The sequence below is a fragment of the Microcaecilia unicolor genome, chromosome 10 (genome assembly GCF_901765095.1).
Source record: "Microcaecilia unicolor chromosome 10, aMicUni1.1, whole genome shotgun sequence".
Taxonomy (NCBI): Eukaryota; Metazoa; Chordata; class Amphibia; order Gymnophiona; family Siphonopidae; genus Microcaecilia; species Microcaecilia unicolor.
This window is the reverse complement of record NC_044040.1, coordinates 102,374,145-102,393,053: the sequence shown is the minus strand read 5'-3', so window position 1 is coordinate 102,393,053 and position 18,909 is coordinate 102,374,145. Positions and strand designations below refer to the sequence as shown.

General features: G+C 44.9%; 1 protein-coding gene across 1 annotated transcript in view; it reads right to left on the bottom strand.

The window, feature by feature from the left end:
• NUP205 (nucleoporin 205) overlaps positions 1 to 18,909 on the bottom strand; it is a 1,281,456-nt gene that overhangs the window by 836,431 nt on the left and 426,116 nt on the right. The window contains exon 17 of the mRNA XM_030216143.1: positions 14,520 to 14,601. Within this exon, the coding sequence (XP_030072003.1) occupies positions 14,520 to 14,601 (82 nt within the window). The remainder of the gene's footprint in view (positions 1 to 14,519; positions 14,602 to 18,909) is intronic.

Here is an 18,909-nt window from a genome sequence, read left to right as displayed (position 1 = left end):
TAAGGGAACCCACCCGGCCACAGCCCTCCAACACGGGAGACCCACTCGAGTGCAGCCACCCAGCTCGTGGATCCGCGCGAGAGCGGCCTGCCTACACGGTGGAGCCGTGTAATCTAGCTCACGCTCGGACCGGACTGGCGCGGGGAATCGACGCAGACGACAGCCAATCCATCGGCCCCAACCTGCTCCAGCCCAGCTTGTTCCAGCGCGTCCCAGATTTTACTACTCTGCAAATCATAATTATATTTCAAGAGCAAATGATCACTTGTTTTAACTTAAACCCCAGTAAATGATTTCAGAGCAGCTGAGTGTACCTTTAAAGGGCTGAACACAAAGTTTTAAATGAAGCTCAAGCTGGACATCTGGAAGGATCCAGCTTGTTCCAGCCCAGCTTGTCCCAGCGTGTCCCTGCTTGTTCCAGCCCAGCGTGTTCCAGCGTATCCCTGCTTGTTCCAGCGTGTCCCTGCTTGTTCCAGCCCAGCGTGTTCCAGCGTATCCCTGCTTGTTCCAGCGTATCCAACTTGTTCCAGCATGTCCCAGTCCGCCTGAGCCAGCTTGTTCCAGTCCGCCGGTTCCAGCTTTTCCCTGCTTGTTCCACTCCATCAGCCCCTGCTTGTTCCAGTCTGCCTGATCCAGCTTTTCCCTGCCTGTTCCAGTGCATCTGCTCCAGTGTGTTCCTGTCCGCCTGATCCAGCTCTTCCCAGCTTGCTCCAGTCGACCTGATCCAGCTCATTCCAGCTCGTTCCAGCCCGTCTGCTCCAGTTTGTTCCAGCCTGCTCCAATCCTGCTGATCTGCTCTCTTCTGCTCAAATTATTCCAGCTTGCTCCAGTCCTGCTGCTGAGCTCTCCACCGCACTCACCTGTTCCTGCCTGCCTGCTTGCAAATCAACCAACCTACCTGCTTGCCAGCCCTTCAACTTGCCCGCTTGTCTGCCTATCAACAACCAACCTGCCTCCTAGACTACCTACAACTACCTACTTCAGTCAAATACTTATAGCCCCCATACACATTCTCTTCCTTGCCCTGTCCCTTCCCAATCTTTGCCCCCCCCCCCCCACCGCTGCATACCGCACGAACTTACTGCCCATCCATGTCCTCTCCCATCCTGCTCACTACTGCAATACCCCACCCACCCCCGCCCCACACCACCTCACCATCTCTACTGTCCTCCTCCTCCTTCCTAGCTCTCAACCTTCAACACCTCCTTCCTGCCATGAACCCTTCCCCATTCCTCCTAAGCGCATCCCGTCTTCGTCACCTTCGTCGCCCTACCTCCCCCACCCTCCTCCGCACACTCTTGCTCTTCCTCCTGCTATCCACGGGAGACATCAATCCCAACCCTGGTCCCCCACACCTATCCTCATCCTATCCATGTAAATGTTTCCGCGATGTCTCCAATCTCATCTCTATCCCCCTCCCCCCCTTCTCGTGTGCCCTGTGGAACGCTCGCTCGGTCTGCAACTAACTTTCATTCACCCATGATCTCTTCATCTCCCATTCCCTTTAACTACTTACCCTAACTGAAACCTGGCTCACCCCTGATGACTCTGCCTTAGTCGCGGCCCTTAGTCATGGAGGTTACCTTTTCTCCCATTCTCCCCGCCCAGCTGGCAGCGGTGGCGGCATCGGGTTACTACTTTCGCCCTCCTGCAGTTTTCAACCTCTCCCCCTACCGCAGTTTCACTGCTTCTCATCCTTTGAAGTTCACTTCATCCGTCTATTCTACCCGCTGCCACTCAGAGTTGCAGTCATTTATCGCCCCCCTGATAAGTCCCTCTCTTCCTTCCTCACTGACTTTGATGCCTGGCTCTCCGTTTTTCTCGAGCCCTCATCCTTGGAGAGTTCAACATACACACTGATAACCCATCCGACTCATACTCTTCCCAATTCCTCACCTTAACCTCCTCCTTCAACCTCCAACTGAGCTCCACCACCCCTACTCACCAATTTGGCCACTGTCTTGACCTCGTCCTCTCCTCTACCTGCTCACCCTCCAATTTCTGCACCTCAGCTCTTCCCCTCGCCGACCATCACCTGCTCACCTTCACACTTCATCACCCTCCCCCTCAGTCCCACCCAACACTAACCACTACTTCCAGGAATCTCCAGGCTGTCGACCCTCACACCTTATCTAGTATCTCTAATCTCCTCCCTTCCATCATGTCCTCCGAGTTTGTCGACAAGGCTGTCTCCACTTACAATGCCACTCTCTCCTCTGCTCTGGATACCCTTGCACCATTCATCTCCCGTCCCACAAGGCGCACTAAGCCCCAGCCCTGGCTGACCCCTTGCACCCATTACCTTCGCTCCTGCACCCGATCGGCTGAACGCCTCTGGAGAAAATCTCGCACCCATACTGATTTCATTCATTACAAATTCATGCTATCCTCCTTCCAGTCCTCCCTATTCCTCGCCAAACAGGACTACTACACCCAATTGACTAATTCCCTCAGCTCTAACCCTCGTCGTCTCTTCACCACCCTTAACTCCCTCCTCAAACTGCCCTCCACACCCCCCCCCCATTCTCTCCTCAATCACTGGCTGACTACTTCCGCGACAAGGTGCAGAAAATCAACCTCGAATTTACCACCAAACATTCTCCTCCTCTTCACCCTATAACCCACTCCCTTAACCAACCAACCCAGGCCTCCTTCTCCTCCTTCCCTGAGATCACCGAAGAGGAAACTGCTCGCCTTCTTTCTTCCTCGAAATGCACCACCTGTTCCTCTGACCCCATCCCCAAAACTTACTTAACACCATCTCTCCTACTGTCACCCCCCCCCCCCCCCATCTGTCATATCCTCAACCTCTCTCTCTCCACTGCAACTGTCCCTGACACCTTCAAGCATGCTGTAGTCACACCACTCCTCAAAAAACCATCACTTGACCCTACCTGTCCCTCCAACTACCGCCCCATTTCGCTCCTACCCTTCCTCTCCAAGTTACATGAATGCGCCGTTCACAGCCGTTGCCTTGATTTTCTATCCTCTCATGCCACCCTCGATCCGCTTCAATCCGGCTTTCGCCCCTTACACTCTACAGAAACGGCGCTATCTAAAGTCTGCAATGATCTCTTCCTTGCCAAATCCAAAGGCCACTATTCCATCCTCTTCGACCTATCCGCCGCTTTTGACACTGTCAGTCACAATTATTACCTCAAGATTGCCGACAAGTAAAGACCTCGGAAGGCGAGCTCCAGAAGTCCTGAGTGAAAAGATCCACCTGGGCCATCCCTACCTGGACCGGAACGGACCAGGAGGGCTCGGGACTGGAGCCAAAGCCTGCTGGATCAGCTGAGAGCCATCCGGGCCCAGAGATCCAAGAACAAGCGGCGAGCCTTGGACGGGACTGTCCACACCACGAGGCCCGTCCACCCGCGGCTGGTCACTGCCGACGGAGACCTGAAAACAGCAGACCCACCGAGTGATCCGGGTGTCGAGTGTTGGCGAATAACACAGACCGGAGCGGATCGGCCAAGAGCGGGATCGGAGCCGGATTGCCGCTGTGCCGCTGTACCGACCGGTCCGGGACAGGCCCAGCAGTCTGAGAGGTGAGTCAGCTGGTCTTTGCCAAGCCGCGGGCCATCTACCACTGACGATCCGGGTCCCTAGAGGAAACAGAGTCCGAGGACGAGCGGCATCCGGGTCCGAGCATACCTTGTGAAGCTGGACCTGGAGTGTCGCGATCCGGTCCGGGCTTGCCACGTGGAGCCAGTCCTGGAGCTGGACCATGAACGTGTTCCGGGTCCGGGCCTGCCGCTTGGAGTAGGCCCTAGAGTGCTGAATCACGCGCGCAAGCAGAAGACAGGAGAGACATCCAACACGCAGGCGAGGAGGACCAGAGCACCGATTGTGCACTAGCACGGGAGAAGGCGCACTACGGAGACAGAGTCAGCGAATCGACCCAACGGAGGACAAGCGGACCGCCAGATCTCGCAAGAACCGCGCGTTGAGCCCAAGCACCGACAGATTATCCCCGAGGGCCGCGTGGAACCGAGACGCCCGAATCAACCCGACCCTCGACGCACTACGATCGACACCAGAGTGAACGACGTGTAGCTGTGAGAAGGAAAAAAAAAAAAAACAACAACAACTGCTTTTCATATTATTATGCTGCTGCTGTTGCTAAGTTGCCTATGACTCTACCTGCTACTTTTCCAATTCTGCCTTCAAACACATGCTAAGTATTGCTTTTCATATTACGACTGCCTATGACTATGCCTATGACTTAGCCTCCTAACTTTTGCAATTCGGCCTCCAAACACATACTAAAAATTGTACTTCATATTATTTTGCTACCGCTGTGCTAAGCTGCCTATGACTTTGCCTGCTAACTTTGCAATTCTTCCTTTAAACATATGCTAAATATTGTTTTTCATATTATTCCATTGTTGCATAGCTATTAGAACTGCCTCGCTTTGAATTGTTGCCAAGCTTTGAATTATTGCCTCGCTTTGAATTGTTGCCAAGCTTTGAACTGTTGCCCAGCTAAATGCAAATGTAAGCTTTGCCTCGCGTTGAATTGTAGCCAAGCTTAAATGCAAATGTAAACTTTGCCTCGCTTTGAATTGCCCAGATATATGCAATGTAAGCTTTGTCTCGCTTTGAATGTAGACTAGCTAAATGTTTGTAACAGCGCCTCAAACATAGATATGAATACCAGCAAAACACTCCTAATCATCCATTGTCTCACCCTACTCTTACACGCAAACACAATCCACAACCCAGATAACAACCCCATAAATCACAAATCACACAGCACTCACACACACACAATGCCCACCTTAAAGAACATCCATAATAACTCACACACAATACACCAACCATATGTACAACTTATCAACAACTCATCAATCCAAAGACACAATAACCAACCAAAAGGAAAAATCTCCGGATACGAACATCACCAATAAAAAGAAGAAAACAACAATAACAAATTCAACCCCCGAAGAAACAGACAACTAATAAAAATAAACACATCGAACCTCCCCACGGAACCATACCACTCAATACAACTACCCTGTTTCCCTGAAAGTAAGACATCCTCCGAAAATAAGACCTAGTAGAGGTTTTCCTGAATTGCTAGATAAGACCTAGCAAATTTTTGTTTGAAAGCAGGGCCGCTGAGAGCCGGACAAGGCCACCCCCAGGCTGCCCCCCCACCCGAGGTTGCCGGGCCCCCCCCCCCCCCCCCCTCCACCCACCCTCCATCGCTCCCGGAACTAACCTTAAACGCCTCCTTTCACCTTCGCAGCAAGCAGCAGCAGTGCAGATCTCTGCTTCCTTCCGTGCCCCGCCCTCACGGACGTTACGTCAGGCGAGGGCGGGACATGGAAGGAAGGAGTGGCCTGCCCCGCTGCTGCTTGCTGCAAAGGTGAAAGGAGGTGTTTAAGGTTAGTTCCGGGAGTGACGGAGAGCGGGCGGGCCAATCCTGATCCAACCCTGATGTTTCCCCGAAAAATAAGACAGCCCCTGAAAATAAGACCTAGCGTATTTTTGGGGGCAAAAATTAATATAAGACAGTGTCTTATTTTCGGGGAAACACGGTAGGATACATCAATGCAAGATCAGCAGTAAGAAACTCAGTAGACATACTAGACTGGATCACCACAGATAATCTAGACCTTCTATTTATCACATAGCCCCACAGACCCCACCATCTTAGAAACATGCCCACCAGAATACAAAATCATCCACTGGACTAGAATTGGAAAAAGAGGAGGCGAAATAGCCATAATTTACAAACCCGAATTCACCATCACAATCACGGGTGAATCCACCTCACCACAACTTGAAATTGCATCGACAAGAATTAATCACCCAAACCTAATAGGACACCTTAACACAATCCTATTCTACAGACAACCAGGAAAATGGCGAGACTCCCAAACACTACTCATGGACTTCATCTCGAACTCCTGTGTATCTACCTCAAACATCCTTATAATAGGAGACATTAACCTACACCTGGAAGATGACACCTCACCAAGCACACGAGAATGCAAAGAATTCTTAAAACTCTGGGATCTGCAACCACCCAACACGCAACCAACACACAAAAAAGGACACACACTAGATATCATAACAAGCAAATTCGAACCGGACTCAACAATCATACTCACCGACACAAGATGGACACCTACATTATGGTCAGACCACCACAAAGCAAATGTCTCTCTCTGCTGGCGAAAAACACACATAAACACAACCAACAAACATGAGCGAACAACATACACAACGAGAGGAAAAATAGACCCCACAACATTCTGGCACCAAATGCTGACACCATCCAATTCCTCCAAGAATGGAACGACTTATGTACAACAACACTAGACAAAATCGCCCCATTCCAAACCAGAACATCGCACAGGAAACAATCAAATCCATGGTTCACTGAAGAGCTGAAAAAAACTTAAAACACAAGTCAGGAAACTAGAACGCACATGGAACAAAAAGAGAGACGAACAAACACTAAGCGCCTGGAAATTACTTCGGAGAAAATACAAATATACCATAAAACAGACTAAAAGACTACATTACAAAACAATAATAGGACCAAACTACAAAAGACACACATAAACTCTTCAACCTTGTGAATAAACTGTTAGACACCACACCAGTCACAAACAACGGCAAAGACATACCAGATGTGGACAACCTTGCGAAATACTTCAAGGAGAAAATAATACAACTACGACTCAAAATACCCACTAGCCATATTGAATACACCACAATTCTAGATTGTCTAGATCCAGAAGAAGGAACATACCCAGCAGACAGAACCTGGACCGAATTCGAATTACTATCAGAAGACCTCATCTCTAAAATACTTAAAAGATATGCCAAATCCCACTGCAAACTAGACATTTGCCCAAATAACCTCATAAACTCTGCTCCTCAACAATTCATAGTAGACCTAACGAACCATGTAAACTTCATGCTACAAAACTGACTCTTCCCAAAAGAAAAAGGAAAAATATTACTCAATCCAATCCCTAAAGATACAAAGAAAAGCATGAGCGAAATAACCAACTACAGGCCAGTAGCATCCATACCACTAATAACCAAAATAACTGAAGGAATGGTAACTAAACAACTCACAAACTATCTAAACAAACACTCAATACTGCATGATGCCCAATCAGGATTCCGATCAAATCACAGCACAGAAACAGTATTAGTCACCCTTATGACTAAATTTAAACAAATAATAGCAACTGGCAACAATATACTCCTTCTACAATTCGACATGTCAAGTGCCTTCGATATGGTTGACCACGGAATCCTATTACACATACTTGAATATTTTGGCATAGGAGGAAATGTCCTGAACTGGTTCAAGGGGTTCCTAACCCAGCGTTCGTATCAAGTTACATCAAATTCAACCATATCTACTGCATGGACACCTGAATGTGGAGTACCACAAGGATCACCCCTCTCACCAACCATTTTCAACCTAATGATGATCCCTTTGGCAAAACTCCTATCAAACCACAACCTCAATCCATATATATACGCCGATGATGTAACAATATACATCCCTTTCAAACAAGACATCAAAGAAATCCACAAAGAAATCAATCAAAGTCTACACATCATGAACACATGGGCAGATGCATTTCGTCTGAAATTAAATGCAGAAAAAACTCAATGCCTGATACTCACCTTCCAATACAACACGAATGAATTTACCGCTATAAACACACCAAAACTAAACCTTCCAATCTCAGAAATGCTAAAAATCCTTGGAGTTACTATCGACCGCCACTTAACACTCGAAACTCATGCAAACAATACAACCAAAAAGATGTTCTACTGCATGTGGAAACTGAAAAGAATAAGACCATTCTTCCCAAGATCCGTCTTTCGTAGCCTAGTGCAATCCCTCATACTCAGTCATCTGGATTACTGCAACTCACTGTACGCAGGTTGCAAAGAGCAAAAATACTGAGGAAACTTCAAACAGCCCAGAACACAGCAGCCAGACTCATCTTCGGAAAACCAAAATATGAAAGTGCAAAACCCTTACGAGAGAAGCTACACTGGCTTCCACTCAAGGAACGCATTAGTTTTAAAGTATGCACATTAATCCACAAAATCATTCACGGCGAAGCTCCAGCCTACATGTCTGAGTTAATAGACTTACCACCCAGAAACGCTAGAAGATCATCCCGAACCTTCCTCAACCTCCACTTCCCTAATTGCAAGGGCGTAAAATACAAGACGCTACATGCATCAACCTTTTCTCACATGAGCACGCAGTTCTGGAACACACTGCCGCGCAACTTGAGAACGATCTACGAGCAAACCTCCTTCCGCAAATTATTAAAAACCCATCTTTTTGACAAAATTTACGGAAAGAACCAAAACACATAAAGTCCACACTCACTGTTCACTAATGCATCAATACTTCCATTTCTGAACTCTCACCCCCGTAATCTAACCTCACTCATACCTTTACCCACAGAAATATGTATACCACACATAATGCCCTTCTAGCTACCCGCTGTATCCTTCCAATGTTTCAAGGCTTTGATCCATTGTTATATTCTTCAACAATACTTTGATTGTCTCGCATAACTCTTCACAATGTAATCCATAACCAAGTTGTAACAAATTGTACTTCCATCATTCATATCATATTGTAAGCCACACTGAGCCCGCAAAAAGGTGGGAAAATGTGGGATACAAATGCAATAAATAATAATAATTTACTTCTTGCCACACTGTCCTCATTTGGGTTCCAGGGCTCTGTCCTCTCCTGGTTCTCCTCTTCTCTCTCCCACCGTACCTTCAGAGTACATTCTCATGGTTCTTCCTCCACCCCCATCCCGCTCTCTGTTGGAGTTCCTCAGGGATCTGTCCTTGGACCCCTTCTTTTTCCAATCTACATCTCTTCCCCATCCCCACCAACTTACTTAACACCACCTCTCCTACCGTCACCCCCTCCATCTGCCATATCCTCAACCTCTCTCTCTCCACCACAACCATCCCTGACACCTTCAAGCATGCTGTATTCACACCACTCCTCAAAAAACCATCACTTGACCCTACCTGCCCCTCCAACTATCGCCCCATCTACCTCCTACCCTTCCTCTCCAAGATACTTAATCGCGCCATTCATAGCCGCTGCCTCGATTTTCTCTCCTCTCATGCCATCCTCGATCCGCTTCAATCTGGTTTTCACCCTCTACACTCGACAGAAACGGCACTCACTAAAGTCTGTAATGACCTGTTCCTTGCCAAATCCAAAGGTCACTACTCCATCCTCATCAACCAACCCAGGCCTCCTTTCTCCTCGTTTCCTAATATCACCGAAGAGGAAAACGCCCATCTTCTTTCCTCCTCGAAATGCACCACCTGTTCCTCTGACCCCATCCCCAAAACTTACTTAACACCATCTCTCCTACTGTCACCCCCCCCCCCCATCTGTCATATCCTCAACCTCTCTCTCTCCACTGCAACTGTCCCTGACACCTTCAAGCATGCTGTAGTCACACCACTCCTCAAAAAACCATCACTTGACCCTACCTGTCCCTCCAACTACCACCCCATTTCGCTCCTACCCTTCCTCTCCAAGTTACATGAATGCGCTGTTCACAGCCGTTGCCTTGATTTTCTATCCTCTATGCCACCCTCGATCCGCTTCAATCCGGCTTTCGCCCACTACACTCTACAGAAACGGCGCTATCTAAAGTCTGCAATGATCTCTTCCTTGCCAAATCCAAAGGCCACTATTCCATCCTCATCCTCTTCGACCTATCCGCCGCTTTTGACACTGTCAATCATAATTTACTTCTTGCCACACTGTCTTCATTTGGGTTCCAGGGCTCTGTCCTCTCCTGTTTCTCCTCCTATCTCTCCCACCGTACCTTCAGAGTACACTCTCATGGATCTTCCTCCACCCCCATCCTGCTCTCTGGTGGAGTTCCTCAGGGAACTGTCCTTGGACCCCTTCTTTTTTCAATCTACACCTCTTCCCTGGGCTCCCTGATCTCATGACTCTTATACAAAATTCAGTACAGGCTGTAATTCCAAAGGTAGGTAATCAAATACTATGCACACTGAAAAACAGCCTAACACAATCACACAGGTGATGTTTCAATTACAAGATAACAGGAATACCCTCAGAAACCAAGGCTCCCGCCAGGGTCTAGCCAACAAAACACTGTTGTCTTAAGAAGGACTTCGTGTTTGTGACTTAATCTCTTTCATAGGGTATACTTCCTGTTTCTATGAATTACAAATTTAAAGTTCCCAAAGTCATAAACATTTTCAGTATGCATAGTATTTGATTACCTCCCTGATCTCATCCCATGGCTTCCAATATCATCTTTATGCTGACGACACCCAGCTTTATCTCTCCACACCAGACATCACTGCGGAAACCCAGGACAAAGTATCGGCCTGCCTATCCGATATTGCTGCCTGGATGTCCAACCGCCACCTGAAACTGAACATGGCCAAGACCGAGCTTCTTGTCTTCCCACCCAAACCCACTTCTCCTCTCCCGCCACTTTCTATCTCAGTTGACAACACCCTCATCCTCCCCGTCTCATCTGCCCGCAACCTCGGAGTCATCTTCGACTCCTCCTTCTCTGCGCATATCCAGCAGATAGCCAAGACCTGTCGCTTCTTCCTCTATAACATCAGCAAAAATTCGCCCTTTTCTCTCTGAGCACACCACCCGAACTCTCATCCACTCTCTCATTACCTCTCACCTTGACTATTGCAACCTACTCCTCACTGGCCTCCCACTTAGCCATCTATCCCCCCTTCAATCCGTTCAGAACTCTGCTGCACGTCTTATCTTCCGCCTGGACAGATATACTCATATCACCCCTCTCCTCAAGTCATTTCACTGGCTTCCGATCAGGTACCGGATACAGTTCAAGCTTCTCCTGCTAACCTACAAATGCACCCAATCTGCAGCCCCTCCTTACCTCTCTACCCTCATCTCCCCTTACGTTCCTACCCGTAACCTCCGCTCTCAAGACAAATCACTCCTTTCAGTACCCTTCTCCACCACCGCCAACTCCAGGCTCCACCCTTTCTGCCTCGCCTCACCCCATGCTTGGAATAAACTGCCTGAGCCCATACGCCAGGCTCCCTCCCTGCCCATCTTCAAATCCTTGCTCAAAGCCCACCTCTTCAATGTCGCCTTTGGCGCCTAACCACTACACCACTATTCAGGAAATCTAGACTGCCCCAACTTGACATTTCGTCCTTTAGATTGTAAGCTCCTTTGAGCAGGGACTGTCCTTCTTTGTTAAACTGTACAGCGCTGCGTAACCCTAGTAGCGCTCTAGAAATGTTAAGTAGTAGTAGTAATAAGTGCAGCTGTGTCACAGATCTTAGTCTATCAGAGCCTACTGTGACCTATCTATACCACAGCTTCATTCTCTGTGGTAGTGGTGGTGGAGGTAAATTGGCTGGGAATTGAGTAATCCTGGATGCTTTTTTAGTTGTAGCTAATTCCTTCATGAGTTTGTTGATCTCATCTTTCAAATATGACATTTGGAGACAGATAGGACAAGCTCTAAGGTTCCAGATAGTTTACCTTAGGATTAAAGCAGAACATGTATTGCACTGAATGAAGGTCATGTTGATGTGATTCACCAGAGTGAAAATGTTAACTAAGATTGGGGATAACAACAAGTAGGATTGACCAATTATGATGTAATGAAAATACTTGTCCCTTGATTGCCCTATATAAAGGGAGTTCACCTAGGGGTGGATGGGACCATAGAGTCAGACCCTCTGCAAGCGAAAAGACAGGTTGTTGGGGTTTTTTTGTTTGTTTGTTATAAATAAGATAGAACAGAAGAGACAGCAGTTTATCAGGAAGATATTAAGACACAGGTTAACATCAGTTTACAATCAAACCAAATCTGAAAATGCCCAGAGTAGCTGAGGCAGCTCACAAGGTCTGTTTTTTCTTTTACCACAGAGCAGTGTACAAATTGCCCCTCCTCCAGACGTATGCAGTCTATGAGTCAGCAGATGCTATGTTATCAAATTGATAGAATTAAGTCTCTGGCACTGAAGATTCAACCTAAATAGTTATTATGTACTCAAAATTTATGTTACAAATACAATTTTTATTATTAATACATGTACATATATCAACTACATCTACTCAGCATTCCTGTTCACACTCATTCAGTCAGCCAGTCATACATACAAACAATCTTCGAGTGCATGAGTCAATAGATCTTCCAAATTCAATAAACAATGTCTATACACGTTGATGGTAACTGATAAGTCTTTTCACTATTCGCTTATATAGCGGCACTATATAAAGTCCATTGTTGCCGCAATTACTTCATTGTTGTTACACATTCCTTCCTTTGGTATAATAATCTCATCATTTGACTCAACTGCTTTGCTCCTATGATAGATCTTTCATCTGTATTGCATTTCGCAACCAAAAATCCAGTGTGTTCTAAACAGCCTGTTGACCGGCAAATTAATAAGACTGAAGGTGGAAACCTGTAAAGCTAATTTCAACTCCGCTGCAACGCTTGAGTTTACATTTCCGGTTCCTCAATGCGAGACCACATTTCGGGACTCCTTCGTCAAGAGGAACATGTTCTCGCAACCTAGAACATTAACACCAACATCTCTCAGCTCTCAAATATAAACTCAATCTTACATATACTTCAAACATTCATAAAATCCATCTCAAAGTTTTTGGCTGCTTACCTATGAGACTTCAGTGTAAGCGTGGTGTCCCAGGCACCGCCCCTGTACGTCACCTCGACACAGCGTTCTATCATGCCTTAAATACCCTTATTACTCCTCCCACTTAAAGTGCCGCTGTGTAAGCGAATAGTGAAAAGACTTATCAGTTACCATCAACGTATAGACATTGTTTATTGAATTTGGAAGATCTATTGACTCATGCACTCGAAGATTGTTTGTATGTATGACTGGCTGACTGAATGACTGTGAACAGGAATGCTGAATAGATGTAGTTGATATATGTACATGTATTAATAATAAAAATTGTATTTGTAACAAACATTTTTAGTACATAATAAATATTTAGGTAGAGATTTCTGTACTCTATTTAAAGTGGGTTTCCCCTTTAGTATAGAAAACTGAAGATTCAAAACATAATTCTAATAAATACACCTTTAAGACAGACACCAGTAACCAAATTAATTGGATTAAGTCACTTGGCACAGGTTCAAAACACAGTTCTAATGAGAGCACCTTTAAGACAATTCCAGCATAAAAATATGAACTCACAATGCAACAATAATTTTAAGTTATAGGCAATAGGATGAAGACAGATTAGAAACTTTTATTTAGAGATATCGACATTCTCCCTTAATAAACTTCAGCTTTTGCAAAATATAGCTCTTAGGTTAACCTACCATGCTCTAAGATGCACCAGATTTACCCTATTACTTCTTAAACTACATCGGCTATCAGTTCACAGAACTGTACTTACAGTTGCATGTACAGTGTTCAAAATCTTAACAGACTAGGCTCCTGTTAATCAAAGTTCAACTTGCTTTAAGCAATTGTGACTGCTCTGCATTTCTACTGTAAAGGGAATTTAAAATATGCATTTTGTAGAGTCTTGGCTTTCATTCCAGGCATTTTCTATTTGGAATGAGCTACCACTTAACCTAAAGCTACAGTTGTCTTATTCTTCCTTTCCTAAAAGTGCTGAAAACCTTTTTGTTTAAAATCCATGAAGAAAGAAATTTCTTGAATTAAGACAAGATGTGATATTATTGCAGGCCAAGTTTCAATTGCGCTTCCCGTGCAAATGTGTTGTAATATACGGGGACAAGAAATTTATTTTCTATGAGGTTGATCAACTTTCTGATTTTTTAAAGGCCAGGAGGCAATCTGGGCATTCCTCATAGTTTAAAGGGATTGTATAAATAAGAAGCCTAAAATTTTTTGTTTTGCTAATTTTGTTAATTTCCAACTCCTCTTGGGTTATTCTTTAGGACATCTTGGGTCTCAATAAGTGGACTAGTACAGAGCTTTGAGTCAGCTGATGTATGTATTTGAAAATGATTTTTTGAAACTAAGTGTATCATATTCCCTGTAATATTTCCTCAAAGATATTTATCTTTGTAAACCATAAGTTTAAAATGAATAAATAAATAAATAAATCCTTAATTTAATTTTTGTTACATTTGTACCCCGTGTTTTCCCACTCATGGCAGGCTCAATGCGGCAGGCAATGGAGGGTTAAGTGACTTGCCCAGAGTCACAAGGAGCTGCCTGTGCCGGGAATCGAACTCAGTTCCTCAGGACCAAAGTCCACCACCCTAACCACTAGGCCACTCCTCTCTCTTGTGTAAATTTAATGTTAGAAGGTTAAAGGATTTGCCTAATTAATTTTCTTTTTATTGTGAATTCCCAGATTGATGATTTTCTTTATTTAAACTGCCTTGGACCTAAATAGGAATTTGGCAGATTATAATACCTAGGTTAAATTAAAAGAAAACTGAATTATAATAAAAGAATCTTCCAAAGTCATATATACAGACCTTCTTCTGGGTTAACAAGCTCTTCTGCATCTTCATTGTCTAAGCACTCCACAAAGCCAGCCATCAACTTCTGACTTATAATCTGCAACAGACAACAGTACGTTTCCCTGTAACACATCCAGCTGCAAACTATGCCAAAACATTTCACAAGACCCCACAGTCATTCACAAGGGAAAAAATTTCAACATAAAGGACTATTTTACATGCTCATCTTCCAATGTGGTACATATCATTCAGTGTAAAAAATGTAACGAAGGATGCTATATTGGAGAAACAGGCCAGATGCTTAAGACAAGATTCAATCTGCACAGACATCACATGAAAATAGCCGGTGCCAGTCAAGCCCCCACCCCTGTGGGCCAACACTTTACAAGACCAGAACACTGCAACAGTGATTTCACAGTAAGAATACTGAAAGGTAATTTTAAAACAATACAGGAACGTAAGACCTTTGAAATAGGAATGATTGAATATTTTGACACCCAACAAACAGGACTTAATAAGGATCTGGGTTTTCTAACCCATTATAAACCATAAAGCTGTATTTCTCTATTACCCTCCTCTCACCTACCAACATCCATCCTGTTAGAATATCAATGAAATGCTTTGATGTCCCCAATGCATACCCTCCACCCTCCCACTCTGTCAGACTGTCAAAGTAATGCTTTGATGTTTCTCTTATATATACTATTTGCTACCACATTTGCTTATTTCCGATCTGATGAAGAAGGGCAACTTCGAAAGCTAATCAAGAAATGTATTAAGTTATGTCCAATAAAAAAGGTATCATCTTATTTTCTTTTCCATGTTTTATTTTGTTTGATTTCTATTGATAACCTTTAAGAGTGGACTAACACAGCTACCACACCTCTCTAGCCTAATATAAAAATGTTTTTTTAGTTTATATGGTATAGTGTGTGTTTTATTTAGTGTTTCCTTCTTAGATGGTAATGAAATCTATTTAAAACTCTGTAAGAGCACTGCTTGCTTGTTATCCTAATTACAATAACTGACTATAAATGAAGAGTTGTACTAGAGGTGGACGGGATAAAGACTTAACTAGATCCTGCAGTGCCTGCTAGAAGCCGTTAATGCTGTGGTACAAAGTTCAAGTTTTAAAATTAAGGGGAAAAGACTATGGAGATTAGTTGATAAAATTTTGCTTTTTTATATTTTTATTCTATCACTAACCTACAATTCCTCCTTTAAACCCCAATCTAAGTTCACAAAGAAAGATAGTGTTCACTTACCAGAGAATGTCCTCTTCTCTCAGAACTTCTCACTTATTATATATTTTGGGGGCTATCCCATTTTAGTTCTTTTTAATATGTGCCTTTGCTACCTAAGGGGATTTATTTATTTATTGTTACATTTGTATCCCACATTTTCCCACCTATTTGCAGGCTCAAAGTGGCTTACATTGTACCGTGGAGGCGTACGCCATCTCTGGTAGAGAAACAAATACAAAGATTTGCTGTGGTAGAATAAGGTTAATGTGTTATAGACACATTGGGGAATCATAGAGAGGAAGAGTTATGCACAGTCTATTACAAGCTTTGGTTTCGATGTGTTGCAGGGTTTAGGCACTTAGGTTGGGTATGCCTTTTTTGAACAGGTTGGTTTTTAGTGATTTCCGGAAGTTTAGGTGGTCCTACATTGTTTTCACGGCTTTTGGTAGTGCGTTCCACAGTTGTGTGCTTATGTAGGAGAAGCTGGATGCATAAGTTGATTTGTATTTGAGTCCTTTACAGCTTTGGTAGTGGAGATTTAGGTATGTTCGTGATGATTCGATTGTGTTTCTTGTTGGTAGGTCTATGTGGTCTGTCATGTAACCCGGGGCTTCGCCGTAGATAATTTTATGGACCAGGGTGCAGATTTTGAAAGCAATACGTTCTTTGATTGGTAGCCAGTGTAGTTTTTCTCGGAGGGGTTTGGCGCTTTCGAATCGTGTTTTTCCAAATATAAGCCTGGCCTGCTGTGTTTTAGAAGGTCTGAAGTTTCTTTATGAGTTGTTCTTTGCATCCCACGTAGATTTCATCTCAGTAGTCTGCATGACTTAGTACCATTGATTGTATCAGGCTGCGAAATGTTTCCCTCGTGAAGAATGGTTTCACGCGCTTGAGTTTCCACATTGAGTGTAACATTTTCTTAGTTGTAGAGTTAACTTGGCTCTCTAGTGTAAGGTTACGGTTGATAGTAACACCGACGATTTTCAGGCTGTCAGAGATAGGGAGGGTATATTTCCCTTCCTGTCATGACATAGGTGCTCGCGAGAAAATTAAAACAATTTTTTGTACTTGCTTTTTGGCGCCTATGGAGGTTACTTTTTATGTTATATTGGTAGGTCACCAAGCTTTGCATCAAGGTTTGTTGTTTATGACTGTTCATATCTGTGTTGGGGAGTGGATGGGGGGAGGGAGGAGGGAGGGACAATGCGTATCTCTAAGATTTAGAGGCTGAAGTAAGGGGAATGGGTTTTGATTGGTGTGCGTTTGTTGGTTGCTGAATACATAGTAACATAGTGACATAGTAGATGACAGCAGAAAAAGACCTGCACGGCCCATCCAGTCTGCCCAACAAGATAAACTCACATGTGCTACTTTTTGTGTATACCTTACCTTGATTTGTACCGGTCCTTTTCCATGCACAGACCGTATAAGTCTGCCTAGCACTATCCCCGCCTCCCAACCACCAGTCCCGCCTCCCACCACCAGCTCTGGCACAGACCGTATAAGTCTGCCCAGCACCATCTCCGTCTCCCACCACCCAATCTCGGCTAATCTTCTTAGGATCCATTCCTTCTGAACAGGATTCCTTTATGTTTATCCCACGTATGTTTGAATTCCGTTACCGTTTTCGTTTCCACCACCTCCCGCGGGAGGGCATTCCAAGCATCCACTACTCTCTCCATGAAAAAAATACTTCCTGACATTTTTCTTGAGTCTGCCCCCCTTCAATCTCATTTCATGACCTCTCGTTCTACTGCCTTCGCATCTCCGGAAAAGGTTCATTTGCAGATTAATACCTTTCAAATATTCATGTTCAGGTCCGCAAGTCTCTCCTCATACGTCTTGTAACACAAATCCCATACCATTCTCGTAGCTTTTCTTTGCACCGCTTCAATTCTTTTTACATCCTTAACAAGATACGGCCTCCAGAACTGAACACAATACTCCAGGTGGGTCCTCACCAACGACTTATACAGGGGCATCAACACCCCCTTTCTTCTGCTGGTCACACCTCTCTCTAAACAGCCTAACAACCTTCTAGCTATGGCCACCGCCTTGTCACACTTTTCGTCGCCTTCAAATCCTCAGATACTATCACTCCAAGATCCCTCTCCCCATCCGTACCTATCAGACTCTCCCCACCTAACACATACGTCGCCTGTGCATTTCTTCGCATTGAATTTTAATTGCCAAACCTTAGACCATTCTTCTAGCTTCCGTAGGTCCTTTTTCATGTTTTCCACTCCCTCCGGGGTGTCCACTGTTACAGATCTTAGTACCATCTGCAAATAGGCAAACTTTACCTTCTAACCCTTCGGCAATGTCACTCACAAATATATTGAACAGAATCGGCCCCAGCACCGATCCTTGAGGCACGCCACTACTCACCTTTCCCTCCTCCGAGCGAATTCCATTCACCACCACCCTCTGGCGTCTGTCCGTCAACCAGTTCCTAATCCAATTCATCACTTCGGGTCCTATCTTCAGCCCATTCAGTTTATTTAAGAGCCTCCTGTGGGGAACCGTGTCAAAAGCTTTGCTGAAATCTAAGTAGATTACGTCCATAGCTCGTCCCTGATTCAAGTCTCCTGTCACCCAATCAAAGAATTCAAGGAGATTCGTTTGGCACGATTTCCCTTTGGTAAAACCATGTTGTCTCGGATCTTGCAACTTATTGGCTTCCAGGAAATTCACTATCCTTTCCTTCAGCATCGCTTCCATTACTTTTCCAATAACCGAAGTGAGGCTTACCGGCCTGTAGTTTCCAGCTTCTTCCCTATCACCACTTTTGTGAAGAGGGACCACATCCGCCGTTCTCCAATTCCTCGGAACCTCTCCCGTCTGCAAGGATATATTAAACAAATCTTTAAGAGGACTCGTCAGAACCTCTCTGAGCTCCCTCAATATCCTAGGGTGGATCCCATCCAGTCCCATGGGTGTGTGTGTGTTTTTGTGGGCTGGGGCTTGGAGGGAGGGGGATGGGAGGGAGACCCTTTATACTAGCAGGTTCTGAAGGGAACTGGGAGAACAACATAGGTGATTTGCTGCTACTGGGTGGGCTTAGCTGGGAAGCCTATCTGGTAATATCCTGGTTTGTAATCGGTATTGTCTGGATCAGCTCAAATTGATTTTCTTACTGGCATCAGCATACTTAAAGTTTG